The sequence below is a fragment of the Stigmatopora nigra genome, chromosome 15 (assembly GCF_051989575.1).
Source record: "Stigmatopora nigra isolate UIUO_SnigA chromosome 15, RoL_Snig_1.1, whole genome shotgun sequence".
Classification (NCBI taxonomy): Eukaryota; Metazoa; Chordata; class Actinopteri; order Syngnathiformes; family Syngnathidae; genus Stigmatopora; species Stigmatopora nigra.
In genome coordinates this window covers 4770773-4785462 of record NC_135522.1, presented here as the reverse complement: position 1 = coordinate 4785462, position 14690 = coordinate 4770773, and the positions used below count along the sequence as shown (strand labels likewise).

At 51.1% G+C, this 14690-nt stretch overlaps 2 protein-coding genes across 3 annotated transcripts; one reads left to right on the top strand and one right to left on the bottom strand.

Annotated features, from left to right (window-relative positions):
* Positions 1-394: 394 nt before the first annotated feature.
* LOC144208668 (uncharacterized) lies at positions 395-3926 on the bottom strand. 2 transcript variants are annotated; one of them, XM_077734629.1, is made up of 5 exons: positions 3156-3926; positions 2280-2744; positions 1732-1910; positions 1450-1667; positions 395-1345 (listed from the first exon to the last, which is right to left on the bottom strand). In XM_077734629.1, the coding sequence occupies exons 1-4, from the start codon at positions 3505-3507 to the stop codon at positions 1473-1475; spliced, it is 1191 nt and encodes a 396-aa protein (XP_077590755.1). In that variant the 5' UTR covers positions 3508-3926; the 3' UTR covers positions 395-1345; positions 1450-1472. The 2 variants fall into 2 exon arrangements, with proteins under 2 accessions (XP_077590755.1, XP_077590754.1); XM_077734628.1 differs by having other exon boundaries at positions 395-1667; positions 3156-3925.
* A 524-nt stretch (positions 3927-4450) lies between these two features.
* On the top strand, positions 4451-14439 carry stx1b (syntaxin 1B). Its single transcript, XM_077734637.1, has 10 exons — positions 4451-4879; positions 7563-7637; positions 8078-8177; positions 8475-8549; positions 8629-8702; positions 8998-9106; positions 9201-9274; positions 10100-10237; positions 10296-10406; positions 10492-14439. Exons 1-10 carry the CDS (start codon positions 4850-4852, stop codon positions 10570-10572), a joined length of 867 nt encoding a protein of 288 aa, XP_077590763.1. The 5' UTR covers positions 4451-4849; the 3' UTR covers positions 10573-14439.
* Positions 14440-14690: the final 251 nt, after the last annotated feature.

Below are 14690 nucleotides of genomic sequence, written 5' to 3'. Positions count from 1 at the left end.
TTGAATATTATCATAAGAAGATAGCTTATCATTGCTCATACTGCATGTGGTTGTGTTTTGATGACATTTAAATCATATTTTAAAACCATACGGTACCTGACCCAAAGGCATTTGATGGATTTCAAAATGTACACAATCTATTTCAGCCCATCAAAAAATACAAAAATAATTGAGATGTTTTTAACCACTGTTTAACCTTTTTGCCTTTTTTCCAAAAGCAAAAAAAAATGGTTTGATGGTAGACTGAACTTATTTGTGTACAACCTTGACCAGAAGTATATTAAAAAAATGGTAACATTGAACATTACAGGAATATCATATTTCAACAAAGTACAAGACCTTCCCAACCCTGACGAAACCGTAAGCGCTAATACAGTGAGTGAGTATCCATGTTGGATTTGCACCCTCAGCTTTTGATTTTTTTATGCAGAAAATTCTCACTTTACACAAGAATGACAGTTCAGGTGTTGGAGTGGTCATGCCACTTTAGTGGCACTGAAAACTTAACAATTAAAAAGCTAATGGAAATACCAGTGATAAAAACAGTCATTTTTAAACCAGTGGTTCTCAAATGTTGACACTTAAAACATTTGGAGTTAACTAGATATCAGCTAAGTTGTTTGAAATCCATTTTCGCGTCAACTAGTTGCTCCAAAAATTTAAGCATGGTCCAAACACTAGATCGTACTAGTTGATAAAATGTACTTGGAATATTTTCCTAATAATCCCAATAATCAGAAAGCCAAGAGTATTTTTCTAATGGTGGTACATGTTGAAAAAAATCCTTTTGAGAACCACTGCTTTAAACCAGATAAAAAAAATGGTCACGAAATTCCTGTAAACCCAAGAGAAATGAAAAAGAATAAACGGAAGAGAAATTCACATCAATTCAACGCCACCAGCGAGCTGAGGTAACTAAAGTTGTGTGGGAGGAAAGCGGTGAACTCACCGCCACCGTGTGTGTGAGGTATGTGGTGGACATGAGGTGGAACAACAACGGTCAAGTCGGAGGTGAAAGAAGAAAATAAAAAAAGACAAAATAAACCATAGACGTCAATCCTGAGACGAAGCCACGACTTAAGAAAAAAAATCCACTACTGTCCCTTTAAGAACAAGACGTTCACATCTTGCGGATCTTTTCTGTTGTTGCTGAGCAACAGTGAACCTGCAGCAGGTTCAACACTTTTAAGTCATCCTTTTTCAGTTTTTTTTTTTTAACAAGTTTTGACTTGTGTTCTGCTGTCATATTCAGTGGAAACTTGAGATACGAGTTCCGTTCCTTCAAGCTAGAATGGAAATAAACAGATTTCTTGAGTTTGACTGAAATGTCCTATTCCAGACTTCCCTAAAGAAAACAAATGTTAAAGCGAAATAAGAGTGGATCGCTATCGGGATTCAAAAACAATGAATTCCTCCCATTTTTTGGCATCTTTCAGGTCGATGACGTACCACCGGCGTTCGCCACCATGGGCTCACGACTGATGTTTAGCCCGCAGGTGGGCGTGGAGGCGACTGGCCGAAGAAAAGCGCTTGCCGCAGTGGGAACACCGGGGCGGCGAGCCACCGTCGGAGCCGTCGTGAGTCTGCCGGTGAGCTTTGAGCAGCGAGGCGCGACTGAACCGCCGGCCGCAATCTTGGCACTCGGACCAAATTTTGCGACGTTTCCTCTGCAGGGCCAGATGAAACTCAAAAGTCGGTCCATGTCAGCTGACTTTATGGCGGTAACCCTACCTTTTTCCCTTTGTCTTCCTCCTCGTCCTCTTCTTCCTCCTCCCCCTCTTCCTCGTCATCCTCGTTGACGTCGTCTGGAGTCTCGTCGGCGTCGCGTGTCCTCTTGTGGTCGTCCGGGAGTTGCGACGCCGTCAGCAGGCGTTGCAACATGGAGGCCGAGGAGCGCACGCCCACACTTCCTGTTGAGTGGAACGTGGTCATTAACCTTCGTCTTGCACTACTTTTTTATCCATGCAAAAATTGAGGGCTTTTCTTTTTTCTTCAAAACAATGCCAGCAGAATTAGATAAAAAAACAATAACATTGTTATCCTACTATAATATTCCCGGAGTATTAGAAGACAGTTAAATGTGAGTTTTATAAATATGTTACTATAGTAACAATATCTTGTTGAGCTCAATTTCAACCCATATGTATTCACTTACAAATAAAAGGCAAAAAAAATAAAATCCTTCTGTTTTAACTTCTATAAACAAAACAATAATAAAAAAATAACAGACTACAATATATGCTCCATATAGAAATGACAAACACAAGGCATGGGCTAACCTGAAGGGCTGAGAGGGGGTTCGAGAATCGGTGCGGCATCGTTCTCGGGCGACAAGACGTCCATGTCCTCAAGAGGAGTCCAGCGGGGGTCCTGCAAAGGGTCCAGGGCCAGCGCCACCGTGGGAGGAGGCGGCGCCGGTCCCTCGCCGGAGCGCCGTACACCGGAGATCTCGCCTCCCGGCTTCCAGACATCTCGGCCCCACTTGCGTCCGGGCGCATCCCCGTCGACGGCGTGCCCGCCGTCCGTGGTGTCCGCGTCATCGGAGGCGGCGGGCGAGCCCGGGCGGTCTCGGGCCTCCCTGCGTGGGGCGGTTCTGCGGCGCTCTAGCCGGGCCTGCAGCGTCTGTCTCTCGCGCTCTTTCTGAGTGATCTCCAGCAGGAGGTCATCGAAGGACGCTTCCACCATCTTCTTGAGCTGGCACAAGGCCGAGTGCACCACCCGCTCCATGGCGCTCTTCAGCTGCTCTGAGGGGACACAAAAAGACAACAGTGCCTTGTTAACCTATGTTAAACTGGGCAGTATTTGTAGTGTTCATGAAAACAATTATTCCATAACCAATTAGCTGATTAGACGTTGAAACAGAAAGTTTCCCAAACTGAATTGGAATAGGTCTCATTTAAAAGAAAAAAAGCATTTTTAACTGGAAACCTGTGTTGACAGAGGTGACAAGAGCCCCGCCCCCTGCCACGTTCCGGCACACCCCCTTTCCCCCAGTGAGCACGTGACCCTTCGCCATCTTTGGACAAGCTTTCGTCCATCTTTTGTTGTTGTTGTTTTTTTTCATGGCATGTCAATCACTCGCGCAAGACTGACATTACGTAACAGCTGCGTAAGCGTGGCGTGTTGTTGTGTAACGACGGTTTGGGCTAGCCTACCAACGACACGGGCACGTTGCTCCAAGCGGCGACCGTCGGTGACTCCACCGCTGGGTCCACGGGGCTCGGGCTGCTCCTCGGGCTTTGTTCTACCCGCATCCGGGCCCTCGTCTCCGGCCGCCGTCGCCTGGCCTTCTCGGCGTGGTTCGTCGTGACTTCGGCGGTTCTCCCAAGCTTGCAGGCGCAGCCGGAGACGGCGGTTCTCCTGCTCGTGGACCGCGGCCTCGAGGAGCAGCGCGTTGAGGCTGGAACCCACCGTCGAGCTGATCTCCTGGACGGCTAGTTGGACCACCTGCTCCAGGACGGACTCGAGCTGGCCCTGGAAGAACGGAATGTAGACGGCTCCGTTCATGCTAGCGGCTCATGCCGTGCCCCGAGGAGCAGCCGCCACCGCCGCCTCCGCGTCAGCGTGTGGTGTCGGGGGACGGCAGGTTCGCTGTCTTGCTGCCGCCTCGAAGCGCTCCTCGGTCGGTGTCCTCTGCCGCGGCGCTCCCACCTCCCCGGTCCTTTCTCCGGAGTTGCCATAATGACGCTAGTGGAAGCGCGGTGCCCTTTTCCGCCCACATGTTTGGACGCCATTTTGATATGGGCAGGCGTCTTCGGTGCCGGTGCGGCACTCCTGAAGGCCCAAGCGAAACGCTCTTCCTCCCGGGGGCCACGGGACTTTTGCCAAATCATAAACCGAGTGGAAAGACGGAGGATAGCTAAGATAAGTTCCGCGTTAGCTCGCGCTGCATGTGCCTTCGCCCAACCCCCAAAATGCGCAATACACAAACACGCCCCCTGAAAATTCCTTGCGCTTTCCTGCTGGCGTTACGGTTATTTGGGACCAGCAACGTCACGCCTGTCATTCAAATGAAAACTTTATTGACATGTTTGTTATGGAAGCCTGGCGATATTCTTTCTTTCGTGTTTGTCACATTGGAACTGTGAACAATTTGTAGACATTGTTAACATACCTGAAACAATTGTGACAGTAAACAAATGTTGAGCCAACCAAAGTGTGACTTGTGTGTTTTATCCATTTATTCTCTGCATCTCGGGAAAAAAATCCCCAAATCACATATGCTTTCTTGAAATTGTGTTGTTGTTTTTACAAAAGGGCAAGCTTCTCTTCACATGAAAGGGACGATTTTAGGAGGGGTACATCTGTCCCGTCTGTCGCTTGGGGGTGCTGTTGCTTCGCTAGTGACGCGCCTGCGCACGGGCCACCTCCCTCCGCATCCATGGCCCCTCCCCCCTCTTTTCTGCAGCATCAGTACCACTCTCTCTTTCTCCCTCTCTCTCTCTCTCACTCTCTCTTTTCGCTCGCCTCCTCTCCCCCTGCCGCCCGCCCCTCCCCCACTCGCTCGTCCCGCTGCTGCGTTGCGGGCCACACTGTGACCGCACCGAGGAGGAAGAGGAGGACGAGGAGGAAGAGGACCGCCGGGGGGGCAGCTGCGTTCCAAACCAAACGAGGGGGGCTCCCGAAATAGGCGAGGAGGAAAAGAAGAAGAAGCAGAAGAAGAAGAAGACGACGACGACGTTTGTGGCTCCCTCTCGCCATCCTCTTCAACCGTGCGGCATCCCAAAGTGGGAATTCGGTGGCGGAAGGACGACGCCAGAGGCCCCCCCCCTCCCTCCCGGACGAGCTTGATCGTTAGCCACCCCCGACCAGCACTCGGAGCAGGCGCGTACGAGCACGTCGAGCAAGCATGAAGGATCGCACGGCGGAACTGCGGAGCGTAAGCTGACATTTTCTCCCATCTTCCTCTTCCTCCTCCTCGTGCGGCCTCCGTCCGCGCGTGCGCGCGTGGCTTTGCTCGCTGGCTCGCTGGCACGCGCGCGCCTGTGCGTGTTACACTGGAAGGGACGGAGACCTGGCTTCGTCACGTGACGTAGCGCGCGCCAGCCAGCCAGCCAGCCGGGCGCGTCCGCGCCGTCGGAACGTGACATTTTGCCGTTTTTTCCCGGGCTTCGACGCAGAGGCCTCGCGCTGGCGTCGGGTGGACGCGCGCCTGCCGCTCGTGCGCGCGCCGGCCCGGGGAAAGAAAATGCAGACATTTTTTCCCCCCTTTCCCTTAGCTGGTTCACCAGCGCCCCTGCGAGCCAACGTCAATGGGTCACGGTGGCCTTGGGGGAGGTCTCATTATTCCGGCCTCACCCATTTTGGGAGCCGCCACGCGCACGCGAGCTTCCTTCTTTCCACCATTGAACAGCTGATGCTTCCTGCGGGCGGGGGGTGGGGGGTAGGGGCGGTTGGGGGGGGGGGGGCGGCTGCACACTCTGCAGCACCTATAAACTAGCCAGCCATCCTTCCATCCATCACGGCACATCTATCCGCAACACATCTATCTTCCATCGGTGGTACGATAGCCCGTCTTGGTCATCACGTAAAAGTCATCTTTATTAGCGTCTGGCGGACGAGACGTTGGGAGCCGATTTTATTTTCATTGTGGTTTGGGCAGACTGGCATTTTCATGACCTATTTCATGTTACGCTAGCATGTGCTTCATGTGCCGTGCGACCAAAGTTCACATGATGGCAAGTGAGATGTCTTGGAAAAGCCAAAAGACTTCTTTTCATCTAAAGGGGGCCAGAGGTCCAAGTCATTTGGAGTGAGAGGGTTGGCAGCCTCTCCCATTTAAATTGAGATGGACGTCAATGGCGGCGAAAGATGAGCATTGGAGGCGGCTCCTTTCATTTGAAAGCAACAGACAACATGTAGCCTAAAGGCAGTTGCTTTGAAGTATTTTGGTCTGCAAATTGTGAATTTGATTAAAAGAAATATTTAAACACAAATTAGACACAGGTGCACATGATAATGGCTATTAATGACATAACAAGAAATGTTAGGAAATGGCTAAAATGGTACCAGCAATGAGCAAAAATCCACATTACCGAGTACTACTCCAAAATCAACCCCACCCGACCTGTGACCAATTTTGCTGTGTTTTATGGTCTAAATCCCCACTTGAAATCCCAATTTGAGGAGTAATAGTATGAAGAAGATTTCCTTCAGCTCTTTTCCTCCCCATTTTAATAAATCTAGTAGAATCATTGTCAAGTTTGGATTGATTGATGTCGTTTTGGTGGACTTCCAAAAATGGTGGCCTCTTTTTAGTCTATTTTCCCACACTGCTGCTTTGTGTGTGATATTGTACTTGTGTGATGGTAATAGGTGTGTAGTCAGTTTCTGGGAAGAAGCAGCAAATGACACTAGACAGAAATTTACCTCATTAGCTTCAATGACAGTTTTTCACAATGAATAAGAAAGCCAAAATGAAGTACTACATTAACACAATACTACATTGGATTCGATGTCCACCAACTTTGAGCTCAGCCAATGATTTAATGAATCATATGAATGTTGTTATCAATCATGATGTTGGCAATTGTCTACATTGACCTTTGACCTATTGAGTATGGTAACCGGTGGGCTGACAAAAACAACTACAAATTTGGTGATGGTAAATTAGGGCAAGTATTACAGTTGTGGGAAATGATAGTGTTTACCGCTTGCACTTGTGATGTCATCTTTGCTCTGTGACATCATCACTCAGGTGACGTGAGCTCGTTAAAAAAAAACAATAATACAAGCGTGAGAGAGGATACCATTTTAGCCAAGTGCGGGTGTGTACACGTGTTGACGTTTCAAAGACTCTGTGTGCATGTGTGTGTGCGTGCGCCCAGTCACAATGTGAAGGGCACAGCAGCCATGAACAGTGGCGAGGTCATTTTCATGACGCCTTGAGTCAAACACGCCACGCACACACACACACACAAACAGACTATAAGAAGACACACTGTTGACCTTTGGTGACCCCTGCGTGAGTGAAAAGTCAAGTCGGCAAACGTTTGTGTTTTTCTGAGTCGGAAGCAGACATTTTGTCGCCGCCCCTCTCGCCAAGGCAGCCGACGCCATCGTCCGTCCCCTCCCCCACGTTGACTCCCTGACCCCCGCACCCGCACATTGGCAACATGGCATTTGTTTGCACGGCTATCCGCGTTTGTGTGTGTGTGTGTGTTTAATGTGAGGGTGGGTACACAGGAAGTGTACTCAACGGCCATGGCAACTGTCGCCCAGCGCGGGCTTTTATTGTGAAGGGCATTTTGGAGTGCCACGTCACATGGCGCGCGCTTATCAGCCGGGCCAGATTCGTTGGTGGTGTTTGCCCGAGAGGGGTTGGGTGAGAGGGGGTGTGGGGTGGGGGGGGGGGGGGGGGGGGCGGCAATAGCGCACCTCGCTCGTCGTATCCAGAGATGGTCGAGAGCGGGCCGAGATAAGAAAACGAGCCGCCGACGTCCGCCTTTGACCCCGTCACGTGACCCGGCCTTGTCAATTTGCGTGCTTGTTGCTATTGTGTGTTGTTGTCACGCTCGCCGACCTTGTGGATCACCGTGTGACGTGGTGTATTTGCGCCGCAGGCTAAGGACAGCGATGATGACGAGGAGGTGGTCCAGGTGGATCGAGACCACTTCATGGATGAATTCTTCGAGCAGGTCACACACACACACACACACAAAACATACACATTGCAAAAATGGAAATAACTACTCCACACACTACACTAAAAAAAGAGAATTTACTCAGATAACAGCATATGTATGAGTTTATGGTCATTTAGTATTTACTCCTATGTAGGCCACTTATTTGATCTCTTTTGATGAGATTTTCTTGACTATGAACCACATAAAAAACACATTAATTGCCTGTAAAAATGTCACCCGTCTCTTTAAAGATAATCACACGCAACATTGGAACACACAAACACATAGCGATATTGTTGAAGAATCTGTTCTACACGCTCACCGTGCCAACGTGGCGTTGAGGCGTGAACAACAACTTCCTGTTCATGGAGGCGCCATGTGTCACGTTGGCATGTGGTGACAGGAAGTGTGTGTGTGTGTTTGTGTTTGTGTTTTGGCATCCACACGCGCAGGTGGAAGAAATCCGCGGCTGCATCGAGAAATTGTCAGAGGACGTGGAACAGGTCAAGAAGCAGCACAGCGCCATCTTGGCGGCGCCCAACCCTGACGAAAGTAAGCTCATGCTAATCTCCGTGGGCATGTTTGGCAGATTTACACAATGGATGTCATATTTTGTCATTTTGTTGTCATCTTCGATGTATTTTTTGTTTTAATTTTGTTTGACCTCCCACAATTCCTTGCTTTCCGTCAGCCACGTTTGCATGTTGCATGCCGACCGGTCGTCTGCGTCCCCTCAAAAGGCGCATGTGAGTTTGTTATGTCACTTAAACCCCGCCCCCTCGCTAACGTTTCGACCGCCTTTGCGAGGCGAGCCACGGCTGATCGAGCGCGTTGTCGTGTGACCGCCAGAGACCAAACAGGAGTTGGAGGACCTGACGGCCGACATCAAGAAGACCGCCAATAAAGTTCGTTCGAAATTAAAAGGTAGATTCCGAAATGGGGGGGGGTGTGGTGGTCCGCTCGCCCAGTGGGGGTAACGGCGAGGCTTGGCGTGTCCTCACAGCCATCGAGCAGAGCATCGAGCAGGAAGAAGGTCTCAACAGATCCTCGGCCGACCTCAGGATCCGCAAGACGCAGGTGAGCCGTGGCGAGCCGTGGCGAGCCAAACTTGCCATTAACCACAAATCAACCACAAAGGGAAGCCTTAACAAGCAGTTTCTGTTAGCCCAGACCATTGGAACTACTCTCATGCCTGTCAACCTATTCCAATCATTTCAAATTTTGTACTACTTTTGTAGTAACCCATCTCATTTATCCCATTTCGGATCGTCACAAGCGCCCCGGCGCCGAGCCAAAATGAGCCAAAATGAAATGTCCACGGCGTTGGTCTGAAAGCAAATGTGGTTGGTCACACCGCTTGGCTTTTCCGCAGCACTCGACGCTGTCCCGCAAGTTCGTGGAGGTGATGACCGAGTACAACACCACGCAGTCCAAATACCGGGACCGCTGCAAGGACCGCATCCAGAGGCAGCTGGAGATCAGTAAGGCCCACGCGTTCCACGGGAAGGCGGCGGCGGCGGCGGCGGCGGTGGCGGCATCGCAGCCACGCTAACCCGCCCGTGTGCGTGTGTATAGCCGGGAGAACCACCACCAACGAGGAGCTGGAAGACATGTTGGAGAGTGGCAAGCTGGCCATCTTCACCGATGATGTAAGCACCGCACCCCGAAGCGGCTCTCGTGGCCGCCGCACGTCCGCCGTACGTCCGCCGTACGTCCGGCCGACGGGTGCGCTGACACATCAAGTGAACACGGCCCCTGTCACCCGCTCCGTCAAGTGACCCGACGGGCGCTCACAGCTTTTCATTTGAAGGGGACGCTCGCCCGTTTGCTCCACCCCCTTCAATTGATCAGCTCCCCGCCCCGGGGGTCGCTTGGCTGAAGTCCCGCCCACACCTTGACATCACATACACCGGCCAATCGGCTTGGGGAGGAACCAGCTGGTGTCCAGTCACCCTAACTACCCAAAATTTAAAACTTTCACATTTAAAAAATTCCCACATATACGAAATACGTGCTTTTTAACTGACTACAAATATATATTTTGCGCGTGCTAATGCTTTCTTTAGACCTCATCCTATGCTAGATTTGATGGCGACCATTTTGAGAGCGATAACCACTGCAGATTTAGCGCATTAGCGTCCATAGATTGTTTAATGCGTATGGATTCTCAATTGAAATTTATCGTATATGGAAAGAAGCACATACGATTTTTATAGGGTTTAAGTCTGGGTTTTAGCATGAATCCCTTGAATACCCATCTCGGCTACGTTCCCGAACCTGTGACGTGTACCATTTCTAAAACGCTGTCAAGGCTGGAGAAGAAGTGGCAGCAGATTTCACAGCCCGTTAGAATCAGGTATGAATCGTGGACGACTTTTGACGGACCCGACTTGGACAAATCTCGACCCCGCCGGTGAGCGCAAGAGGTCAGAGGGCTTCTTCCTCCGGCTAACTGGCCAATGGTGACTTGTCAGATCAAGATGGATTCCCAGATGACCAAACAGGCCCTCAACGAAATCGAGACCCGACACACCGAGATCATCAAGTTGGAGAACAGCATCCGAGAGCTCCACGACATGTTTGTGGACATGGCCATGCTGGTGGAGAGTCAGGTATGTGCCACGCTGGGTGCCACGCCCATGCCTCGTTAACCCACGCCGTTTTTTTTAGGGCGAGATGATTGACAGAATCGAGTACAACGTGGAACACTCGGTGGACTACGTGGAGCGAGCCGTGTCCGACACCAAGAAGGCCGTCAAGTATCAGAGCCAAGCCCGCAAGGTGAGCCAAATCACAATGAACCGCTCGCGGGGGTGCCGGAGACTAACACTCCATCCCTGGTGTGTCCCCCCTTCCCCCCTTCCAGAAAAAGATCATGATCATCATCTGCTGCGTGATCCTGGGCGTTGTCCTGGCGTCCACCATCGGCGGGACTTTGGGCTTCTGAGCTTCCGGGACGCCCGTCGCCGTGACGACCGCCCGTCACGGCGACGCCGCCCGTCGCCGTGACGACCGCCCTCGCGACAGCCCGACGGAAGCCGGAGAAGTAAAAAGGCCCCCAAAAACTTGAACCACAAATGCAAGAAGATAACCAATCAGCAAACGGGACACACTTGGGGTGGGCCGAGGTCCCGCATTCCCGTCAAAAGCCACACCCCCAAATGCGCCCCGCTGTCCGTGTAACGCGTGTAAACCAGCTCACACGTCGCCCGCCCGCCCGCCTGCATTTTCATTGGCTTCTTTCTTCTTTGGAGCGTCGCTTTCATCTTTTTCAGTTTTCAAACGGGACGGTGACGTCGGCGCGGAAATAGTCTGACGTCGTGCCACGCCCACAACCCCCCCCCCCCCCCCCCCCCAAAAAAAAAAAAAAAACACCCCCCAAAACAAACACACAATGGCTGTGTTCCGAATCCCTCCCGGTTCTCTATCCGGCCCCCGATTACATTGCAGCGCGTTAACTCCGCATATTCACGTTCCGCCATTTTTTTTTGGCTGTGTGTGTGTGTGAGGGGGGTGGGGGGAATCCTCCATATTTTTTTTTAATCATAAAAACTCACTCCCAGGCCTAAAGCCATTTGTGGCGTCTTGGTGCTGAAGTGAGTTGAGGAGTTTCATTTCGACTAAAGTTTGCTGCCACCTTGTGGCATCTCTAGGCATTCATGATATAAAATATCAATATTAGAATAACAAATGTATGAATTGTGGTGCCAAAATATCCTCGGTAGAAGTAGAGCAATTCATTTTGGAGAAATATTATGATATTTCATTAGAGGTACACCAGCTCATGTTTAACCACGCCAGCCGCAAATTAACTCATTAATTAGATAAATTAGCGATCAAATCCCTGTGCAGTTATTAGGCAGCCAAAATCTATCGAACATATCCGGGGCCAGCGGGGTTGGTTGTCACCATTTTGACTCTTTTATGAATCATATCAATTTAAATAGTCCTTGCATAGAAAAGTCAGCATGTAAAGGGAAACTTAATATCGTGGAATGGATTTGACATCCTTTTCAGTTTACAACTTTTGATAGCGTCCTTTATTATCAATCAAAGAGCAGTAGCACACGATAGATAGGGTTGGTTGTCAATGAGATTTTCTTTCAAAACAGCGACAATCTTCGGAATATAAACAAGATGACGTTCACATTACATATGCACAGGTAGCGTCTACTCAAGAGAATCCATTTTTTAAAGGCTATTCTGTGGAAATTGTGACAACCAACCCGGCAAAATAACCCAAACTAAGTGGCTAGCTATAGAATGCAAATGAGAACCATCATCATGCCTTTTAATGCTAACACTATCCAAACTAAAAACCTGCAAAATGCCACAGAAAGAATAGTGAAGACTAAAAATGGAACCTTAAAGGGACGTTATTGTTTTGTGTGTGTGTGTGTGTGTGTGTGTGTGTGTGTGTGGTGCAACTACGATCATTCCAACGCTGATTTTGCGCAAAACCAAACAGCAAACGAGACAGCCAACCCTTGTGTCAAGCACCCCGGTTCTCCCCTGTTCCAAGGGTGTTTTTAGTAGAAATGTCCCCCTATTATATACATAATGGACACCCCGTGAATCGTATATGTATACTTGGGCTGGTAAAGAAGGCTTCCCAACACAGCCAATGTGTCACACGGCTCCCCCAAAGCGCCCCCTATTGGTCATTCGCGTCGATCAAGGCCCCGCCCCGATCGATGGCGACCAAATCCAACTATCGAATTGTAAGACGGGGGCGGGTTTCCACGGCAACACACCAAGCAAAGGGTGGGAGAGGCGGAGTCAGGGACGGGGCGGTCAAATCTATGCAGTTTAGATCCAAACGCGACCGACCCCGCCCTCCGAGCGACGCCCCGCCCACCAAAGTCTGGCGGCCACGTTGATTTGGGGAAGGTTTGGCGACGGTCGGCGCTCTTTCGGCGCCTGCGCTCACTTCCTGTTGGCGCGGTCTCCTCTCGATGTCACTCGGATGTCCCCCCGCGGACGGCGACCCCGCCGTCTTGGTCGCCGCCTTCCGGCCGAAGTCGTCTGTGCCCGTCCGGCGCGGCACGAACGGCGCTCGGCGTTCAAGCAATAACGTCGGCCGGCGACCGCTCTCGGCGAACGTCGGCATCGCCAGCGGGACGGACGCTAACGGGAAGGGCGAATTTGTTGGTTTAGCACGTGTGCCGTAGCGCTTTTAGCTGTGTGACGACGTGTGGTGGCAAACAAAGCGTCGGTAGCTTCTTTTCATTCCCCAAAGTTCCAAAAGCGATTCGCTTGTGCACCAAAGTTTTGTCGTATCGTGTCCCAACCAGACCGGCCTCGGTGTTGGCTTTTTTTTTTTTTTGCGTTTCGTAAAGATGACAGCGTGGATCGGGAAGTCCCACCCCCTCCCCGCATCCAGCCATGTTGCCCCCATGGAAGGTGAAAATATTACGTGAAGATAAAAAAAAAAAGAAATACTAGCGATGAAAAAAGCATGCGAAGCGTTGTGGAGTTTGCATGGTGATGTTTTTTCGTATCCCGACCTGCCGCCACGTTGCGCACTTTACCGCTCATCGCCTCCGTCTTTATTAGCTAGCACGTTAGCACGTCAGCCGGATTCTTTTCGCATCATCCCCAGTGACATCCCATCGACGACGCCGGCTCACCCCCCCCCAAAAGGCCCAAGCAAACGAGCGCCCCAAAGGCCGGCCCGCCGTTAGCATGTCGACGTCCCACGGCGGCGTCCCCCTCCCCCCCCCCCCTCGTTTATAGTCCCCTTACGACGGCGCGGCGCTCTGTCTTCCTCAAAAGCATTCCCCAAACCAAAAGTCCTCCTGGTCCGGTCGCCGTGACAACGTGTTGTTCGCCATTGATCCGACGCTCCGCCCACATCTTTGTGCTCCGCCCCTTCCGACTCAGTATTCATTTGTATTAGTGGGAGGAGTCAAGGAGAAGGACTTTGACTTTGTTGTTGTCGTTGTTGTTGTTCCGATCGCCATGGAGACGAGAATGTGTAATTATTGTAAATAAGCGCAAAAGACGACCTGCATGTTTATCTAGAAACTTCCCGCCAAAGTGGACGGCGTCCCGGAGCGTCCGCTCGGTCCTCTTGAGCCGCCGGCCGCGTCCTCTTTAGCCGCCTTGTGGGCGCCCCAAAGTGCTTCCTCCGTTTTGGCGACTTTGTCTGGGCGAATTGAAGTCGCGCCAAAGACGGACGACGGCCCCCGGGGGGCCCCTGGGGCCCGGCCCCATCCGGCCTCATCAGGCCCCGCCCGCCCGCCCGCCCGCTCGCAGGCAGGCCGACCTGGACAAAGTGCAATATTATTTAGGCGGTGCCGAGGCCCGGGACTAAAGAGGACGAGCAGCGGGACGTGCAGGACGTGCGACCGCTCGCTCGCTCGTTCGTTCGGCCACTTTGACCGGAAAATGCAACTTGTGTGTTTCTTTTAGTGTGTGTTTGTGTGTGCGTAGTGTAATGTAAACGCCATCCGTCCCCCTTCGGCCCTCCCGGCGAAAAAGCCCTCAAGACCCCTCGCCCGGCCCCCGATTGGCAAACGGTCCCCTCCCTCCCTCGTGCTGCTGTTGGCTGTTTTGTTTCCGTTGGTGTGACGTGCCAGTATAACCAACCGCCCCCCCCCTCGACCCAGCCCCCAAAGCCTATCCCACCCCGTCGACCAGTCGCTCTCGCCCCTCTCTCCCCGTCCCTCTTCCTCCATGGATCTTTAAGATGACAACTCTATGCAGATGCGTCTTTTCTAAATGTGTCCAACATTTTAAGTTCCGACAAAAAAAAAAAAACCCTGACAGAAATATTGAAACATGAAGAAATAAAGAAGGATTGTTCAGTGTTCACACGTCTATCTCCTATTTCAGTGCACGCCAACATGTTTGGGGGCCAAAGGTCACGGTTCATGACTCAAACCTCCTACCCAATTAACTGGTAGGCTGCCATATTGTCAAACATTAGGATTTTTTTTCAGATATATTACATTAGACTAATGAAGTGTTAAGAAAAAAGACCTTGGCAGGCAAGGAGTTAAATTAGTGCCCTACAAACCACAGGGAAAAAAGACTAACAAGTAGCTAAAAGGTAGGCAATCG

What these genes read in the sequence shown, in the direction of transcription:
- LOC144208668 (XM_077734629.1), bottom strand. Translation starts at nt 3,507, where the DNA reads ATGAACGGAGCCGTCTACATTCCGTTCTTCCAGGGCCAGCTCGAGTCC. An exon ending in ACCCCCTCTCAGCCCTTCAG is followed by an intron (nt 1,911 to 2,279) that starts GTTAGCCCATGC and finishes TCCACTCAACAG; the next exon opens with GAAGTGTGGGCGTGCGCTCC. An exon ending in AGGAAGACAAAGGGAAAAAG is followed by an intron (nt 1,668 to 1,731) that starts GTAGGGTTACCG and finishes CTGGCCCTGCAG; the next exon opens with AGGAAACGTCGCAAAATTTG.
- stx1b (XM_077734637.1), top strand. Translation starts at nt 4,850, where the DNA reads ATGAAGGATCGCACGGCGGAACTGCGGAGC. An exon ending in GCACGGCGGAACTGCGGAGC is followed by an intron (nt 4,880 to 7,562) that starts GTAAGCTGACAT and finishes TTTGCGCCGCAG; the next exon opens with GCTAAGGACAGCGATGATGA. An exon ending in CCATGCTGGTGGAGAGTCAG is followed by an intron (nt 10,238 to 10,295) that starts GTATGTGCCACG and finishes CGTTTTTTTTAG; the next exon opens with GGCGAGATGATTGACAGAAT.